Source organism: Zootermopsis nevadensis, unplaced genomic scaffold (genome assembly GCF_977971745.1).
Source record: "Zootermopsis nevadensis isolate Lab colony 2312 unplaced genomic scaffold, Znev_1.0 Znev_ptg000013l, whole genome shotgun sequence".
Lineage (NCBI taxonomy): Eukaryota > Metazoa > Arthropoda > Insecta > Blattodea > Termopsidae > Zootermopsis > Zootermopsis nevadensis.
Genome location: NW_028259145.1, coordinates 16,686,499 through 16,706,187, shown reverse-complemented (window position 1 = coordinate 16,706,187; position 19,689 = coordinate 16,686,499). Strand labels below are relative to the sequence as shown.

Below are 19,689 nucleotides of genomic sequence, written 5' to 3'. Positions count from 1 at the left end.
TTATGTCCTGCTTTACACTATGGGGTAGCCAGGATAGCTTAGTCAGTATAGTGACTAGTTACAGGCTGGACGACTGGGGTTCGAGCCCTGACGGGGGCAGAGGAATTTTCTTTTTGTTCACACCGGCTCTGGGGCCTACCCAGCCTCCTGTCGAATGAATACTGGGGTCCTTTCCCGGGGTAAAGCGCAGCCGGGACGTAATGTTGACCACTTACCCCCATCTAGTGCCAAGGTCAAGAATGAGTAGGAGCTATACCTCCACTCCTCCCAAACGACCTACATGGCATGTAGTGGGACTGCTTTAGTTTTACTTTACACTGTATTGAAATAGGTATTAAAAAAAAAAAATGAAGATGGCCTCAAAAATGTAATAGGCAGTGTTGTATGGGTATTTTATGTGACTTGTAGGCATGGTTAGAACCTGTTACTATACCTGGTAGTTTAATTAGAGGAATAACAGCGACTCCAGTGCCCCGTATGTGTAGGATGAGGTTATTGTAATGACTGCCGGGTTCCTTTGACCATAACCCTAATGGAATGATCTTAGTGAAGTGGTCTGTTGATGTTTTCTCTGTGTGACATTCTGAAATCATTCACATTTAGTTGGTAGACTTGGAATGAGAAGAATTGAGAAGAAGCAAAACAAATATAATGATTGGTAGCAACAGCAGCAGTAGTAGTAGTAGTAGTAGTAGTAGTAGCAGCAGCAGCAGCAGCAGCAGCAGTAGCAATAGTAGTAATGAACATTTAGGTTCCGTAAAATACTGTGTGTCAGCATCTCTTCCATGAAAGAGATTGAAGAATGCAAATTGTTGCATATTTTTGAATGACATTAAACTTTACATGTATTGTCTTAACCTTTGTTATGTGGTATTTGTTTTAACTCCAGACTTAAGGGTTTAATGACACATTAGTATGGTGCAGTTGGATTGCTTGTAAGCAGTGACACAGACGATGAAGGTTAATATGACTACAGTCTGAGTGTAATGTAATATTTAACAGCAGAGATTTATAACTAATTTACTGGCCGTTCTCTTCAACCTCCATGACAATTCATCTTTCATACCATAATAGGTCACAATTAGAAACTTACCATCACATGGGAAATTGACTCCAATGGTGTGGCCTTTTACTGATTTGAAAGTGATGAACATAGGTTTGAAAATCTGATGCTTCTGCTCTTCATTTAGTGATTCACTTCCATGTTCCCAGTCTAACAGATACTTGTCCAGTCCCTGATAACCCAGTGTGATACGTCCAGTGGAAATTCTCAGCCAGAAACCTCCCCATTTTCCAATAGGAATCACGTGTGACAGGTTTCTTTCTTTCAGAAGTATTTCTTTTTTACCTAAAATTGTAATAATGTTATGAAGACAAACTGAAGAGGAATGCAAAATTGACTTACGTCAAATCATCTTTATGATTTGAAGTTTTCATGGTGATGTGATTATAGGTGGTGGTTGTTTGGGTTGTTGTGTCATGTAGTATTTTTATTGTATGCCATTGTTTTGGAGGAACACAGTGCCTTCATCTTCGGGCATGTTAGAAAGTATTTGGTTTATATGGGGCTGCTTCTTTAAAAACAGCTCTGAACCACAAGTAAATCAGTAAGAAAGAACTAATAGCTTCACCTTTTCCTGCTACATAGAAGAGTTTTATCTTCTCATTCTCATCGGCTCCAATGATGAGCTCATAATAATTGTCCCCTGTGAGAGGTCTAATCACAAAGATAATTCCATCAGGCAGGTCTGGGTCCCATTCCTTCAGCCAAAACTTCAGGCCTTCCTTCCTCCATTTGTTGCGAATGTAAATCAGACGTCCCTCTCCCACGCCACGAGTCATCATGGTGCACTTCTCTAGCAAGGGAAGAGAACCATTTGAATACCAGGAAGTCAGTAAATATGGAAATTTTGCATTTTGCATTTTATATTTTTATGAGTATGTACTACTGCTGTTTAATCCCATATGTCCTACTTCAGAAGGGATGGTATATAGCTTTAGAATTGTATTTAAAACTACAGAAGGATAAGACTACCTGAAGATGGCCGTTGAATGCTACAGAATGTTTATTAGGCCCTTCGCTGTTGCCAGGAGTCAGACTTATTATTAGTATTAAATATCTAAAAGTCATGTTATGGAGTACAATCGTGATAATTATTTTAAAAACTTTTGGGTTCATGTATGAGGTCTCCAAACTGTGCCTGTAGGACTGATTTCATTCATGCAAGTGCTCTTTTAAAGATCTTATTTGTATTCCATTGTATAGGTACTGGATGAAACAGAAACTGTTACTTCCCATGTAACCTTGAAACTATTACAAGTGGATCTATCAGAATTACAAAACTATGTGATGAACTTTAGATTTGAACTACACTTAAAACTGGCGGAGTATTTGTCAATTTATTCTGTCATGGTTATATAACAGAAAATATATTTTCTCTTAACCAGGATTTTCAGTCTTTTAATAAATTTATCAGAACTATTTTATTAATTCATAAATAATTGTAAAGCATTCAATTTTTATATTAATAGTTTCACCTTCAGCAAATATTGCTGTTTTAGTTGTGTTCGGGACTGGCTATAATACTCAAACTTTTCATGATTCTCCTCTCTCTCTCCATGCAAATGCAAACACAGTACCTTGAACCACGGAGTAGCCCCTGTCTATTCGTAATCACCCTCTTTGTTTCATTTTATATTGCAAAACTTCTACAATTACTTCATCATTGTTAAACAACGTAAGAAGGGAATATTATTTATACCTGGTTTGATACAGTCATACACGTCACAGACATCCTGTGGTACTTTTGGGTCTACCGTGTAGCACCAAGAACCTGCAATGTTACGGCTAGGGTTCCGGCAGTAGTTTCTTGCCTTTTCAACTGATCGTTCTGGATACAAAGTCACATTCATGTAGGCAGCAGCCACCTGTTTAAAAAAGTTCAGTTTATTTTGTTTCTTACAAAAGCAGGTTTTTGTCAATATATTTTCAAATTTTTAATTTTGAACATCCTATTAGATATCCTAAATTTCAATTTATTCATAGTTTCCGATAGTCAGAAAGCCGTGCTATCAGGCATAGCATGTAATTGTGGTAGATAAGCCACTGTGGACTAATGCAGTTTGAAGTAAACATTATGTGCACTTTCATCTGATTCAGTAGTTAGTTATCCTGTTAAATTTGAACTTAAGAAAAGAATAAAATGTGTACCTATACGTGTTGATTAGAGGAGATGAGCTGTTGTACTTGAAGCCATGTACGTGTTTTTCAGAACATTTTAAATGAAACTATTTACAGAAACTTATAAATTCGAGGAGGTATAATAACTCTATCCCGCGGCGTAGCCGCGCGGTCTGAGGCATCATGCTTCAGACTGGTGATACGGAATGCGCACTGGTTTGAGTCTCGGGGGAGTAGAAATTTTCTCATGAGATTTTCGACGTGTGTATGGGACCGGTGCCAACCCAGCATCGTGAGGAAATTGGGGAGCTACAATGGGTAGCGTAATCCGGTCATGGAAATTAGCAATGGCTGGGAGTTCATCGTGCTGACTACACGTCACTCTGTATCTGGTTGGATGATCGTTCACCTCTGCTTAGGCATGTGAACGTGAGGCCAGCACTCAAGCTAGTCGGCTTTGGCTCTCTGGAGCTGTTATGCCACGGATTTAATTTTTAATTTAATAATAATTCTATAAGAAGTACTTGAAAACGTACATGCTTAGATTATATGATCATATTATTTGAATAAATAGGTCATTAACAGGTAGGAAGATATATTGAATGCATGAATGCTGATGGCATGAACGAATAAATTAAGGAATGAATTAATGAATGAAAAGCAAAATCAACTATTATTATATGAAGTTATTTTTTATTTATTCTCATTGATATTTTATTAATTCTGAGACGAAGTGAATATTAAACTAATTAAACTACCATTACATGTAGTAGAATAAGATCAAGTACTTGCCTGATGTGGAGTATTTTCAGTCCATTTTTGACATATTCGTTTTGATCTAGTCACATTCAACTCTCCCATATAGTCATTGCCAGTTCCTGCCATGTGGCATTCTGGGAATAAAATTAATTTGTGATTCATTATTATAACTACAGAGTTATATCATTCTTGATAGACTAAAGTTAACATTAAACTGTCATGAAATTAATAAATTTTAATAATGTACGAACTCATTGATATACTGAAACAAGGAGAGTTATTATCTTTCACGCTCATATTCTAACGTCCGCTGATTCTTTTACCTGAGGCTTGGCATTTGCGAGGATGACAATATTCCGGTCGTATCAGATTAGTAGCACTATCGTGTATGAAACAGAATGGTCCTTGTGGATCTCTGGTTGGATTACGACAGTAGTTGAGGGCAGCTACAACAGACCCATCTTCAAACAGCTGGTCATTTTTAAGGGAGCTCGTAATACTTGTTGCATATACCCAAGGAAGACACGGCTGTCCTTTTGCTGTTGTCCACTGTGACCCCGTATAGTTCGCTTTTGTCTTTGGTAGGAAGCACTCCGGAGGCAAAGCTGCAGGTACTTCGGCTGCCTCTACAAAGTAGAAGCAAAATGTTACAGATATGAGGTTTTCAAAAAAGTATTCATGGTAGGTGAGGCTGCACAGAGCCTTAACCCCAGAACTAGATGGGAGTCAATGGTCAGCTTCATGCTTTGACAACGCTACCTCTGGGGAAAGAGCCCCCATTCCTATTGTATAGTAGGCTGGGTTGGCCACAGAGCTGGCCTGAATAAGATGTAATAAACCAATTGCAAATGTTTCAAAATTATTTGGGAACAGTACTCAGAAACTCAAATGAATTTTATGTTAAAGCCATGAAAATAATAAATTCTGTTGATGCTTGTTTTTATTTGGTTTGGAAACGTATTACCCCATAATCTTTCCTAAATTATGTAGATCAGGTTATACAAAACATTTGTTATGTCACCTATTTTGTATAGGTGTGAAATGTGGTTTCATAATTTGGTATAAGGACACAAATTGTAAGTACTTTAAAACAAAATACTTTGCAAAATATTTGTGCATAGTTTATTATAGCAAATGAACAGTTTAGGACATTGCATAACAAGAAATTCTTTGACTTATGCAGATCACCTAGTATTATCGTGATAGTAAAATCTAGGAGACCTATGGACTGGGCATGTTACTAGAAGGCTTACATAATTTTGGTAAGGATACCATTTGGAAAATGTTCAAATGGGAGAAAAGAAGATGAGAATGGCATTGAGACGGTTGTTACGTCTGTAGCTTGTGAGGAAGGAAGGTGTGGAATTCACATGATGTAAAGACTGAGCAGGTTTTATTGTTTAAGTGACACTGACGATTTAAACTAGCTCACCAGCAGGATCACATGACATGGTCCAGTGAGCGGTAGAGAGGGAGCCAGGGCTGATCCACCGCATTCTTCTTATCATCTCATGATCTGCTTGAATGATCTTTTGCGTGCCGACATTTTGTGTCCAGAACACGGACAGGCTGTCGGCAAGCACGCTGCAAACATCGAAACATCACCTCGTGTTACTTCGATTGTAAACGTGTAATTTCATAGGAATTGTTAAGAATCAGAATTGAAGCAGGTGCCTACTCAAGGAGGTGGCCCAAAGAATATGCTGTTGCCCTTTGGTTACGAAAACTCGCCACACACCCAAGACCTTGATTGTTTATTTCTGATAACTTGTTTTCTGTGCTATGGGTCGCAGAAAGGATTCAAATGTTTCTTTATCGTCAGTTTATTTTACCGTTTTCATTTAGAAGGGATCAGAGAGAAAAATTGTTTTTAAGAAAATTGTCGATCAAGTGAAAATATTTGAATATTTAGGTTTCTGTTTGCTATTTGAGAGGCGTTTATGTTGATATGATACTAGAAGATTCCAGTGTTTCTGCGGAACTGTAAAACGAACAGTTTCTAAGGAAATGCTAAAAACAGATCATACTATGATTATTTTCAGTAAGTCGCATCTTAATCGAGGAAGTCTAGAGAAATTTGATAAGCGTGTTACCTGATGGTAAACTCTCCCCAGTCCCAGTATGACAGCAGCTTGTCAATCTTCACTGTCTGCATCACGATTTGTCTCGAGTTGGCAGTCTTTTGTAAGATAATCTGAGTCAAGTTCTTCCTACCACTCATCATTACCTAACAAGATGCAATATCGCTGTTAATTCAATAGCAGAAGCACATGAGGGCCAGTGTTATTCGTGTGGAAATACAAGCTTCAAGAGAATCATAACCAATCTCTTTCGATTCACATAATCGTTGAGGGCACCTCATTTACTATTGTCAACTATCCTTGCACGTTGATATGTGCATAGTGTCCAACGTGGACACTCCACTTGTTCACTGTCTAGCAGTTTAACAGCAAGTCAAGTAGCGAGTGAAGTGGCGAAATAAACAATGCAACTTGCATTGTGAAGCGGAGAGTCAAGTGGCGAGGAAAGCGAAGCTGTGAATTCAAACTAAACATCTCGGAACGTTCGCAATGGAAAGTTGACTAGCGCTGCTCAGCTCTGCCAAAACCTGGTCTGTCTTCTTCACTCGACACGCTTTTCCAGCTGTAATCGTCGTTCGTCATATTGACAATATTACTATCGGAATTTAAAAGCATTTTGAGTTCTTAAACAGTCGCTTCATCTAGCCTTGCTTTCAACTTCTTTGATTTCCTTTCTACACCATTAAGCTTGACATGGAGAGAAGATTTTAAATGCATGTGGAGTTAATTTAAAACTTGAATTAACAAATTTTGGAGTGAACAATCTTGATGTCTGATCACACCGAATAATAGCTAAGCCTAAGAACAAGCCAAGGCCGATAATTCGTCTTCGAAGCTATTTTAATGTTGCATGAATAGACATAAAAGAAAAGAAGGACGGAGAAACTGAACGAGGAGCATCGTTATCGGTAACCTTAACCAACTAAGATATGATAGTGAGATGGGTTTATAGTTCGCGCTGACGTAAACAATTTAGTATATTCCGAAGAGAGGGACACTCACCCAGATGGCAGGATACTTTACGGCAGGTGACACTCTGAGTTCGAGATAAGCTGAATGGGCAGCTCTCACGAAGAACATGGCATCGTGCGTATTGGTCGTTCTTACTAGAGGCCAGAAACGAATGAAGTCCAGTCTAGTCGTCGTTTGTACCTCGCATTCTAGAACCCGAAGATAATGAAAAAAATAACTTGTTCATGATGTAGGCATGTTACATTTCCAGCTTCATACGCCTGATTTCCAAATCTATTGCATTAGTGGCTAACCTTTGAGGATCATCAAAGTCCGATCTTTTTGTCTACACCATGAGTGTGGTGAAATTTCTTGCAAAAGGATAAGTCGGCCTAAAAGTATGGAAAGTACTTGAGAAAGAATAGGTACTGTAGCCTACTTTTGATATCATTTTTACTGCGTCTTTATTAACTGTCTGATTTTTGCATTTAATGTTTTGTTGTTTCTCCTTGGCTTATAGTACATTTATTTTATGGAGGTCACTAAGTTTTGGCTCCGCTGGAAATATTGTTGAGACCATTCTCAGAAACTTGCCTTACAGCAGTTTATAGAGAGTTCAGCTTATAGGAACTAATTAGCCCTACTTCAGATTTTAATACAACGTTCCACTCCTGTTAATCAGTGTTAGCAGTTGCTCTTCAGTATTAATGTAGTAATTTATGTGTGTGATTAAGCAGCCTTACCTGTCTTACAAAAAGGGAAAGTCCACATGCCGCCCTCTCCAACAATACTGTAGTAATTGAAAGCCCCGGGATCACGTCCAAGCAGTCCTGCAGTCTCGTTGTACTCCGCAGTTACCATCGGCTTAGAGTCTCCTTCTGTGCCCATGGAAATGGAACCACCTCCCCATCTGATCCATATCGGCGTCCATCGCGTGCCCCAAATCAGACCTGGAGAACTTACCATTGCTGCACTCTGCACCATGGTACATGTAATATATTACATTATATTATTCAATATAATTCGTGTTATAACATTAAATTATACGTTACGTTACGTTACGTTACATGTATATTATGATATATGGTATTATATATTATTTTTAATTGCGTGACATTATTGTATGTTCTATCAAACTGATATTTTGAAAAGAATGCAGTGCAGATTTTCGAAGTTGCAAATTTCTCTTTTGGTTTAGAATTTAGACTTCAGCCGTATTCAGAAGTACTGCTGTTTTAAGACAGTTTGGTAAACGTTTTTCAGACATGGTACAAAATTAATGTCACTGAAGAAAATACCACCTTCTCACTTACGGAGTTCTTCGTGATGAAGGCAGAATCTGATGCTATCTTGATGATATCCAGTAAAATTATAATGTTTGTTAAATTATTATGAAATTAGGGACTATGAAGGTTTTACTATTACATGATATTAATTTTTAGACATTATTTTCTCGTATCGGAAGCCTACAGGCCTATATTTTTAATCGTAATAAATATAAGAAACCATGGTTGGTAGCGTGCAGAAGTCGGCGGAAATGTTCATGAAATTATTGCAGCAAAAAAATTAAATTTAAAGTAAAAATTGTTATTATTGAATTCGTCTTTAATTTTGAGATATTTTATCACCTAGTTGTTGTATAATAAACCCTACTAAACAAACTGGCTTATATTTAGGTGCATACATAAAGCGACGTGCCTTAGTGTCCAGTCTGAGGATATTTGATGAAATACAAGGAAAGAAATTTCACGTCTGTGTTGTGTGATATATGGAGTGCGAAATCGCATTTAACACATTTGGAAACATGTGATGGGTACTCTCGTTCACTCTTGTTTTATTTTGCATGGAACTTTAAAAATTGTTAGCCCTTAAACTTTGTTTCAAATCCAAAAACTGAATATATAAGTGTTCTTTTAGATCTTCTAAGAACTGTGGAATAGCCAGCACAGTTCCAGCCCAATCCTCCGTCACCCGTGACAGTCCGTCACAGTGACAGACAGAATCGTGATGGAAGGCGTGCAGGACATGCATTCTCGCATGTGAAGGCAGGCAGACGATAATGCCATACCCTTACCTCTCCTCCCGCTACAATGCCAGATTTCGTGTTAGATAAGATGAGTTCGACGCCCGCTTGCCACTCCTGAAGTTGCGACCCAGAGGACGGTATGGATAGCTTGCTGAGTGCCAGGTTCAACGTCACGCGGGACCAGTCTTCCGGGCGCCATAACTTCACGGCGAGGCTGATGTTGCGGTTCGTGGTGTTTAGCGCTGTCCAATGCGAGTGAACTACTTCGTCAGCAACTCCCGTCGTGTAAACCATGCAGTCTGAACAGTGGTATCGTCCTATTAGTAGCTAGTTTCTTTAAAACCCCGTTAACAAACTGTCTAGTGGAAATCTCTTCATATAAATTTCTGTTATAATTATATATACATTTATTTATTTATTTATATTCTTTCTCCCACATTCTTTCATATCCGTTTCAACGTCGGAATACAATGATAAAAATCACGCACATGTAATTTCCTGTGTATGGTAGTCCTATGTACACGTTTACACACTGTCTATTCCCTTCGGATCTTGTGACTAAAATGTTGTGTGTTTTTCTAAACTCTCCCATTAATGCTGCAAATTCTTGTGATTTGATCATCTTAAGGGTAGGCCTGTTGTTATTGCCCTTGTCTTCAAACCAAATACACTGTCCACTTTTTTGTTTGATTACATTCCTATTTATTTCAATCATAATTTGTAATTTACCTTTTTCATCACAGAAGGGAATATCACAATAATCCCTTTCCACTGCCTCCTCTTCCTCTTCTTCTTCTTCCTCTTCTTCTTCTTCTTCCTCTTCTTCAGCACTTTCACGATCGCCGTCGTCTTCGTCCTCGTCTTCCTCGTGCTCGTTTTCAGGCGGCTCCACGTAACACCACGGTCCTCCCGGGTCTCCGTCGGGGTTGCGACATCGATTTTTGGCCCGTCTGAGTGCTCCTTCAGGATAGGCATCGTTGGGGAAATGGAGAGACTCTTCTGTATCCTTCTTCATGTGGCTGTGAGCCCATGACAAACATTCCCGTCCAGTTGCTGATAGCTTCACTTTGCCGGCATACTCAACCCCGGATCCAGTCAGCCGGCACTCTGTGAACAGTGGATTGGAGACGCGAGTGATACCGGAATCGCCGACACCAGGAACATGGTGACGGTCAGAAACACACAACAACATTGGTATTATTTGTGCCAACATCTTATTTTTTCACTGTTCTTCTGCAGCTGCGTGTTTTGAACGCTGTTTATCACCTACAAACTTCTTGCGCGTATATTACAGAGTACAGTTTTAATTTCTAATAATTTTTAGTTTAAATTTGGCATTTAGAAAACTTTATGCTTGATATAACAGTTTTAAGAAATTCAAGTATACAGTGTGGTGGGAACTTGAAAAAATGAATGCGTTAGTAAGAAATTGTGATAAAGGCCGAGGAAGATGATATTTGTAAGGGATAGAAAAGAATTGCGGGAAGAAGAAAGAATGAAGGTAGAAAGGGATAAAGGAAAGGTCGAAAGAGGGTGATGGATTAAGACACGAAATAAGTCATTCCCCAGTGAATTACAATAGACCTCATCCACTGATTAGTTTAAAATGTGTCATTAAAAGTTGCTATATTAGGAATGTGAAGATTCATGCAAAAGGACAGGACTTCTTACCGCGATATATGCACAGAGGTACTTCACAGTAATCGTCTATGATCTTATTGTTCAGCGTGTAGCACCACGGTTTATCACGTTCTCCTCCTGGGTTCCTACACCAGTTCTTCGCTAGACTCTTCGATCCATCTGGGAACAGCTTATCCGTGATGCTTTGCGAAACCTGTTTTTAAAATATTAATTGAAGTTAATTCTGGCATGAATTTTTCAAAACTGTATGGTGTAGTCATGGTAACAAGGAATTGTGAAAATAAAATGTAACAAATTCCTTTATACGAGGGGAAGTTTAAACGTGATGTAAATCTTAGTTTACCTCAAAGGTAATGTTAACCTCGTTCATTATGGTGATATGTAGACAATATTTCAACCATTCGTAATTTGCAACATAAATATCTGTAACATAAAATGTTGACAGTGGAACCACGGTTCCCTAGTTAACGTTGAATAACGTTTAACTGTAGAAGTATATTTGTACTGAAATAAAATTTTATTTACACTTTAATGTATACCTTTACATCTTATCTATACGTGACGTCATCCGCCGACAGCTTATCTATGTGTTGCGTCATGTACTCAACACACTCACTCTAGAACCGTTCTTTGTTACCAAATAAATGGCCAAAACTCCTAAACCGTAAGAGTTAGCTCAAATCTGTTTGCAAATTTGAAAAGCTCGTGTTTATTTACGTATTTCAGTCGCAATATGTCCCGATCTAACTCTTACGCCTTAGACGTGGCAAGCGGTTGAAGTTAAGGAACGGGGGTATAGTTATTAAATGTTTTGGGTAATTATTTCAACAATGTGTAAAATATGCATTATAGAATAAATTAAACATCATGTAGAAAAAGCCCTTTATTTACTCTTTAATTTACATATAGGTTTATATTCTCTATCTTACATAGGTCTCGAGTTATTGGCGTTTGAAGAAGTTACGCACCAGCGTTACCTTACATCTTACAGTTTCCGTCGAGTGTACCGTGATTTTATAAACGTTATTCAACGTTAAAATAAGAATACAATATACCTTCGGACTTATCTGTCAGCCAATTTACCTCATGTGTGGGATATTTCGTGTCCCAGAATTGACAGCGAATCCCCGAGACAGTCTTGGACATGTGCCCCGTGTACTCAGTCCCAGCGTGAGTAACTCTGCATTTGCGCACGTCCGTGAGGTTTATTTCTGAAAATGTTCAGCCGAAGTGGTGGTATGTTTATGTCTATTAAGTAAGATTCTTGAAGTATACGAAATTAACTGAACATATTTTGTATTGATATCACATTAAACACTTAGAGGCAGGAAGTACAGGATGGTGGAGCTAATTACTTAATGAAGAGCTTTACCCGTTAAATCAAATATTATTAGTTATCACATCAAGGACATGAGATTGGCTGTACATGTATCACGCATGAGGAATAGGAGACCTAAGCATTTCTGGTGGGGTAATATTAAAATATATTTTAAAGAAATGGGCTGTGAGGGTGTGGACTGCTTTATGATAAGGTCCAATTGCGGGCTCTTGTGTTATATTAATATGGCTTGTTTTAGTGGGTTCATTACGCATTGTCTGTTTGCGTTTATACTGAATATTATTTTCTGGGTTTAGTTTAATTCACTACTATGTCTGTAATTATATTAAAAGGATATATTTACGTTATGTATTATACAATTTAAAATATTTATATGCACAATTCTAACACAACAACAGTGTCTCAGTATTGGTTAACAAGAAATGAGGAGGCATAGGGATAACTTGGGAAACTGTTTAGTCTAATTCGTGAAGAAAAGAAGTTGATAATAATGATTTATTTTCGGCTTATTAGATTAAACCCCTTACCGCTACCACCAAATTTCAATAGACCCAATAAACTTAATGTTAATCTTAAATTATGTAAATTCTGATAGCTCTGTAAATCATACTTCCCAATACGATATCAGAGATTGAATGGACTTTTCATGGTTCAACGATTCTATATCAGCTGCTGTAGTTGTACAGTCAATTTTGACGTTTCGTTGACTGGATACTGAAATTACACTTCAATAAAATTTAATCACACGATCTCCAGTCTAATGAAAACGATTAATAATAAAACGAGATTGTGTGCTTATATTCTTGGGTGATACAGCATTTTGTAGTTTTAGGTAGGTTCCGAAACAAAGCCGTTTCACAGGAATTTAAAAACTGTTTTGTGAGATAAAAACTTACTCTTTCCCACAGCAATATTTTCCAGAAGGAGAGTGCAAATCGTCAGAAAATTTAACGCCTTCACTGGAAACTTCCTCATGCTGAATTAAAAAGCCACGCAAGTCCACCTGCAGTTACGCCCAATATCTTCGTGAGTTAACGTGGCCTTCCATGAATTACTTGATATCCTATAAAATAAGCTGACATATATTATCGTAACAACAGAGATAACATATTGTAACGTGGAATTTGCAGCGTTTATTTAATAACCACAGATAATTTTCGTAAAATGTCATATTGTCTATCATATAACTGTTACACTGACATAATCAATACCGAAGATGTGTGCGTCCTTTGACAACACCACTAGAATACTGTAGCGTAAACATATTCAGAACATACAATTTTGTTGCATGCATAAATGTAATTACCATGTAAATTGCTATTGAAATGACCGGTTTATTGTGATAATGATATATTCTTTGCCTGAAATACGTTGAATCTGTATATGTATGTTTGCGCTAACGGAAGGAGGCCTACATGGCAGGAGTTCTGTCACGTAGCAGCTTCTAGAATTGTTAATGAAGATAAGAGCCATAGAATTAGTACTTAGCGTGGCTGATGTTTTTCACTGATGTAAGTTGAAGGACGTGGGGAAGAAATAAAGGAGCAGGGAGTGAGATAAAGGTACGAAAGTGATGAAGGGAAGGAAGAAAGGTAGTAAGGGATGAAGATGCGAAATATTTTGAATTGTTCCGCTTTTAATTTCAAAAGGGAGTGAAAGTGGGTCTATAATTCCAAATTTGGACATTTTAACTTTTTCCGCTTTCGAAGACTGGATTTGTACTTTAGTTACTGGAAGATAAAGTTTCATGAAGTCACTTTTTACCCCAGAAAGTCGAATTCTTTCAACAAAATTGCAGTAATCTGAAAGCAAATGTTTTGTTTTTTTGTTTCGACAAAGATAAACTGCTTATGGTGTAGTAGACAGATGCTTTTTGTTTTATTGTGAAACGCCTCTGTAATGATCATAACGGAATGAGTCACCGGGAGTTGCGTCATTGCTAACAAGTGTCAGCCTACTTAAAATATGCATTTTACAGTCTCCTTTGTTTCTCATTGTTTATGCGAGATATTTATGTACGTGGAACAGATAAGTTCCATTTACAATGTTTGGTAAACTTTGTTAATAAATGTTGATTTATATGACTCTGTAAATGAGCAACGCAATCCATGTTAATGAATAGTTTTAATGAAAAAATGCTAAAAATTTCATTTCAGTGGAATCAGCATGTATGTAAGGGAATGGGGAGGGAGATAGAAGTTTACCAACGTTTCAGAGGTCCTTGCTACCTCAATCATCAGGGCGATGAGATTTGAACCGTCTAATGTTTGTATTTCCTGAACTTTTCAGTTCTCTTTGTAATTATGCAGAATTAATATTTAGAAATTCTTGTTATGTTTCAATTGTGTGTTTCTGTAACTGAGAATTCAATTTGTTCGATTTAATTTTCCATAATTTCCTAAACCACCCATTTTAGCAAATAAGAATGAAGTTCTTCACACAACATTGATTATATCAATCCTGACTGCATCACACAAATACTTTTCAGCAAGTGGAAGTCATTTGTAGTCCTCCATTTATCAGCATGAAATACTAAATTTTCAGGTAGTCCAGATCCAGTGCCAAACCACGAAATATTTTCTTTGATAAATATAAAAGTTTGCTTTAGTTCTAGATTATAACATCTTTTGCCATTTTCCCCTCAGAAAATAAATGATGTTCTTGTGCTCTGTGAAAGACTTCCTACATTCTGGGTCCTCCCACAATCCGTCACTGAATACAACCATATTGTTCCAGCGTCTACTATTTTGAATCACGTTTCTTATGTCAGAAAACAAACATGTACTTTTATCACTGTTTGTAGCTCTTATTCCGTCCAGTAAATTGAATTACTCAGAATTTAAACTTTAAATATTTATTTGTGATTTATTTAACGTTATCAGTAGTTCAGTTCTCAGAAGCTTCGAATGATAGGTAGATTAGAAAATAACACAGAGGTAAGCGGTCGTGACCTACCAAGGTACTGTCCCGGAATTTGCTTGGAGCGACTAAGGAAAACGACGAAAGTCCTTAATCAGAATATCATATATCCGGGCCAAAATTTGAACCCGGGACTTTTCAGAATACGAAGCAGGATCCTTAAACCGTCAACTTAAATGAACAGTAGCATTGCAGCATCCAAAAATGTTGCTATTTTGGGAAGTTCAGTACAGTTTAATTTTTTTTGCACCTAATTTGCAATGAAACAGGACACGTGTTTTGGTACGAAGATTGTGTTAATGATTCATTCTTTCTCGCGTTACTTCTTCGTTTGCTTGTTTTATCCCATAGCGTGTTCTTGCTGTCTGCCGTCCATATGTCTTCATTAATGTTTGTGGTCTTCTTCTCAGTGGTGACATATTAAGGCTTCTAAATTGTTTATGTCTGAGTGCGATTTGGAGGATCAATGCAGCTATGTAATTCTCTGTCTTCCCCCTTTCAGATGCAAACAAATTTTGCTGTAATGAAATTTCGTCTGTTGGTTTATGCTCGTACAAAAACGAAAATGTCATTATGTCATTCCTCGAGAGCAAGTCTTTATCGCTTTACCTAGACAAAGAATTCAACAGCAGACAATCGCATTGGACATGACCGCTTGAAGCGACATTCTTGTGGCGCGACGAGAAAGGTGGTGGAATGTTGTAATGTTTTGACCTCGCAGAAGTTAATTTTGCTTGTGTTTTTCATAACAAAAGATATTTTGTTCATATTATTGCTCTGTGTGTGTATACATACATGTGTTTTTTCTTTTTCTGTTCATCAATTTTAATCGCTGTCAATGTTTTCCTGTCTGTACGTCTGTAATAACTCGAGAGCGCCTGAACGGATTTTTATTAAAGTGGTGTTGGGGAGCTTTCTTAAAATGTGCCGACAGATTCCAATTTTGGTTAGCATTGTTACTTACGCTGAAGGTCAAATATTACTCACTGCATACACATCCTAACTTGTTCCTCAATCTTTCTCTCCGTTGCTTTGTATCTTGAAGTAATTTATTGTCTCTGTTTTTTCTCATTCTTTCTTCGTCTCTCTCACAGTCTTCCTTTCTCTGTTTATGAGTGGCTTTTTTAAAGTACAAATAAGCTTATCTGTGCCATGACACGCGTATAAAGAAATGCATCAGTCATTATCATACCCGACAGGAAAAAGTAATTTGAGTCTTCTTTGTTATTGTCTGACTTGAAAAGTCGTTTGATTTCGTAATTGTCCTGTTGCTGTAAGGACAACGACATAAGCGAATGCAGTCCCTGCCAACCGCATGTATCTTTACGTGAACCAGTAGGAACAGGTGAAACAAGAAGTACATACGGAATTGTGGTGGTGAACACATTGATGAGAGGACGGATAATACGATCTGGATGAAGGTGGATTTTAGGTAGATGTGTTGTGACGTGGATTGGACTGCCTAAGGACCGTGTCCGATGACGGGTTTTGATATTAGCTAATTTTACTTACTGCCCATTTAAATCCACGTTTATTTTGTTAGAGTTTGTGCGAATGTATGGTTCGTATTAGAATTGGTGTATAGCTTTTGCTCTGTAGTCTCTGCTTTACGTCGTTTCTATTGATTACAGTGAAACCAAGTGGAGCAGGCGCATTTACGCGGAAAGTCAGCAGCTGAAGTTTTGTGTACAATCATTACTAGATGGGCTCTGTGGACGAGCAAAATTTCAGTTGAGGTTTCGTCCTGACCAACCGGACCATTCCCTTGTTAGCACAGCTCACGGGGGAGGAGACGATAGTAGCAAAGGGCTGCAAACTTCTGCTGGATACGTTCCAGTTTGTTTTCATCAGTAGTCGTAATAGAATTCCAAGCGACCGATGCGTACTCGAGCTTGGATCTAACTAAGGCTGCATATAAGACAGACAGACAGTCGAGAGAAGAGAACGAAAGGTTAATGTGCGAACTAGACCCAGCAACTTAATACACTGTGAAAATGTGTGGTCAACATGGTTGTGAAATCGAAGCTTAGAGTCGGTTAATATCCCCAGGTCTTTAATAGCGTCGATGCGTGGTACAGGGGACTGAAAAGTATATAATCGAAGATCAAAGTAGTAGTTTTTCTGCAGAAGGAAATTACTATAGTTTTACTAATACAGTATTTTCCGATTAATTGGGCCATCGGTTAATCGGGACAAAGTGTTCTAGCCCCGATGTGTCTCAATTAACCGGTATCCACTCTATTGAGTTTCACGAGGAGATTCTGTGGCACGAAAGATATTAATTACACTGCGTATGTCGTCAATAAATAAGCTGAACAGCAGATTACCAAAAAACAGATCCCTGTGGAACGCCAGAAAGCACTACAAAGGGAGATGGAAAAGTTACAGAAACACGAACCAGAGATTCTCTGTTGGTTAAGTGACTACGAAACCAGTTTACATAACCATCAGAAAGTCCGAGCTTTTTCAGTTGTATAGTATGTGGGACAAGATGAAAATAATGGCACCAGCTTGACCATGGGAGCCAACTATTGGGGTAATAAAGTCTAGATAAGTTAATAATAAAAAGGAACCATACCCTCTTCTTAAAAGTAAGAGACCTAAATGTCCACTGGCAATAAACAATTTAATCAAAAATATCACAAATTTCTTAATAGTTCTTGTATAAGATAAGTAGGTACTTGGGTTATTCTGAAAGGTTTTTAACAGGACATGTCTCGTAAAATTTGAGGTTTTCACATCGGTGAGTATGAAGATTTCTGGCTTCTGGGTTGTTGCGCATCGACCAGAGTACACGGCGCAACAACCCAGAAGCCAGAAATCTTCAGCACATATCTCGTCTACCACGCAGTACTTTTACAAGCTGTTCTTCCAACCAACCAACCAACCAAAAAAGCTAACTGAGGGCGGAGGCCTGCGCAAGCGCAAGCATCGTCCCTACCTAGGTGAAACCATTCCTGTGCACAAGGCGCATTGCTGGAAATGGTGAACGGTCTTAATATAAAAAACGGAAATTTTGCTAACGCTAACGGGGTTTCGTCGTGGCGGGAGCCTCGACCATTCAAACTGGGATCTGTTGCTGCTGATGGGAGGTTATCCCGTCAGGCAAGTTGTCCAAAGGAATTTGGTTGGTTGGGTCTCTGGGGTTTGAACCCAGAGAGGGAGGGGCCGTTTCGGCTGAAGGCCTCTGCGGCATGGGGGGATGATCACTTCAGCTGATGGCCTCCATGATCGGGGGGGAGGGTGGCGGGCCGTGCCCCTATTAAGTTATACCCTGGCATTCGCCTTACAACTGAGGAAAGCACGGAAAACCTCAGTCAGGGTAGCCGAGTAGTCTAACCACTCGTTGTGCCGACTTGGCCGTCTTTTGGGGACGGCCTCGGCTGGCCTGCTGAACATCAGTCGCCCTCGGTTGCCCTTGGGCGACCTCTGGCAGCCCTCGTTCGGCACGAGTGCCTCCCGAGTTGCCGACAATATATACTAATACAACAATGCCGATGAAAACTATGACGTAACAATTATTGTTTACTCCATAAATGAATTGTAACCGGGCAACCGACTTTAGTTTAGTTTTCTTAATTAATTTTGTAAATTTAATCTTTACTCTTCATTAGGTTATGAGCCTTTTATATCAATTTATTAACATTTTTTATTTCACATTCATTCCTAAAGGATTTGTTCAATTTCGTACGTGTTCCTGAATCACGAAACTCAAGGTGTTTATTGCATTAACAACTACTTGGGATTTAAGCACATGTTTAGACCGGAAGTGGACATCCGCTTGTAAGCAGTGGAAGTAAGGCCGGCGCACACTACCTCGAAGCGAACCGAATCAGCAAAAATACTTCCCGATCTTATTTTCTGAAATGTTTCACAACGGAAAACTCAATTCAGATCTGCGAGGTATTGCTGGATACCCAACCTCAATCACATGCTCCCAAATTAAAAACATTCGCCATTTTACAAACACCCCAGAACGTTGGAAGTTAAGCAGTGGACGGTTACAGAATGGAGTGCATTTCAGTTTATTCAGACAATTATATCGCACACAGATTATTAATAAAAATAAAACGAATTCTTTGCAGCTCACTCAAAAGCTCTAACAAAGTTCATGGATCAAGAAATCTAAAGTGATAGAATTATCTTTCGTAAAAGAGGCCCCATTTATTAACCATTTGATGCCGAAGCTCGTCAAAATATCATTGGAAAAATTCAGTCCGTACCGCAAGAAAACACTACACTTCACCATTACAAAGATCAACCGGTTAATGCATTTAAAGGAAATTATCACTCTTAACCCTGAGAATCAAACGAATCCGACAAATGCATAATGAAAAGCTACTGACTGTTAAAGCTGGCAAGTGGTATATATACTTGCCACCAGGCTTTCAAGGGTTTAAACAGTTTCATCAAGAATTTCGGCTACTAACATGTCTTGTTGCTTTAGAAATTCGAATCCCACACGGTTTAACGGAATTCTTTTAATATAAATTATGCCGTAAACAAACAGAAGTCAATGGATTAAAAAATTGAATTTGTGTTAGAAAGAAGACAAGCCTAATTATCATCCTAGAGTTCACAAAAGTAAATGAAAACCTGTAAATGGTATAAGCAATAATAATAACAAATAGGATGCCCTTACCTTACTCTTTCTTCCACCGTCAAAATAAAATGGAGAGAGTAAAGGACAGTGTCAAGAATTTCTTAGTAATTCAGAGAAGAAAAGTACTTTGGTTATTGTGAAAGACTCTCGTCTACAACACACTTCTCCTACAAGCGATACACAGTTCAG

General features: G+C 38.3%; 1 protein-coding gene across 1 annotated transcript in view; it reads right to left on the bottom strand.

The window, feature by feature from the left end:
* LOC110837571 (uncharacterized) overlaps nt 1-19,689 on the bottom strand; it is a 26,261-nt gene extending 6,572 nt beyond the window's left edge. The window contains exons 1-16 of the mRNA XM_087348751.1: nt 19,540-19,689; nt 12,875-13,041; nt 11,723-11,850; nt 10,670-10,832; nt 9,728-10,105; nt 9,047-9,297; nt 7,716-7,947; nt 7,024-7,181; nt 6,034-6,167; nt 5,373-5,524; nt 4,264-4,566; nt 3,974-4,074; nt 2,763-2,928; nt 1,632-1,856; nt 1,094-1,348; nt 434-583 (exon numbers count right to left, since the gene is read on the bottom strand). Of these exons, the coding sequence (XP_087204877.1) occupies nt 434-583; nt 1,094-1,348; nt 1,632-1,856; nt 2,763-2,928; nt 3,974-4,074; nt 4,264-4,566; nt 5,373-5,524; nt 6,034-6,167; nt 7,024-7,181; nt 7,716-7,947; nt 9,047-9,297; nt 9,728-10,105; nt 10,670-10,832; nt 11,723-11,850; nt 12,875-12,953 (2,875 nt within the window). The 5' untranslated portion in view covers nt 12,954-13,041; nt 19,540-19,689. The remainder of the gene's footprint in view (nt 1-433; nt 584-1,093; nt 1,349-1,631; nt 1,857-2,762; nt 2,929-3,973; nt 4,075-4,263; nt 4,567-5,372; nt 5,525-6,033; nt 6,168-7,023; nt 7,182-7,715; nt 7,948-9,046; nt 9,298-9,727; nt 10,106-10,669; nt 10,833-11,722; nt 11,851-12,874; nt 13,042-19,539) is intronic.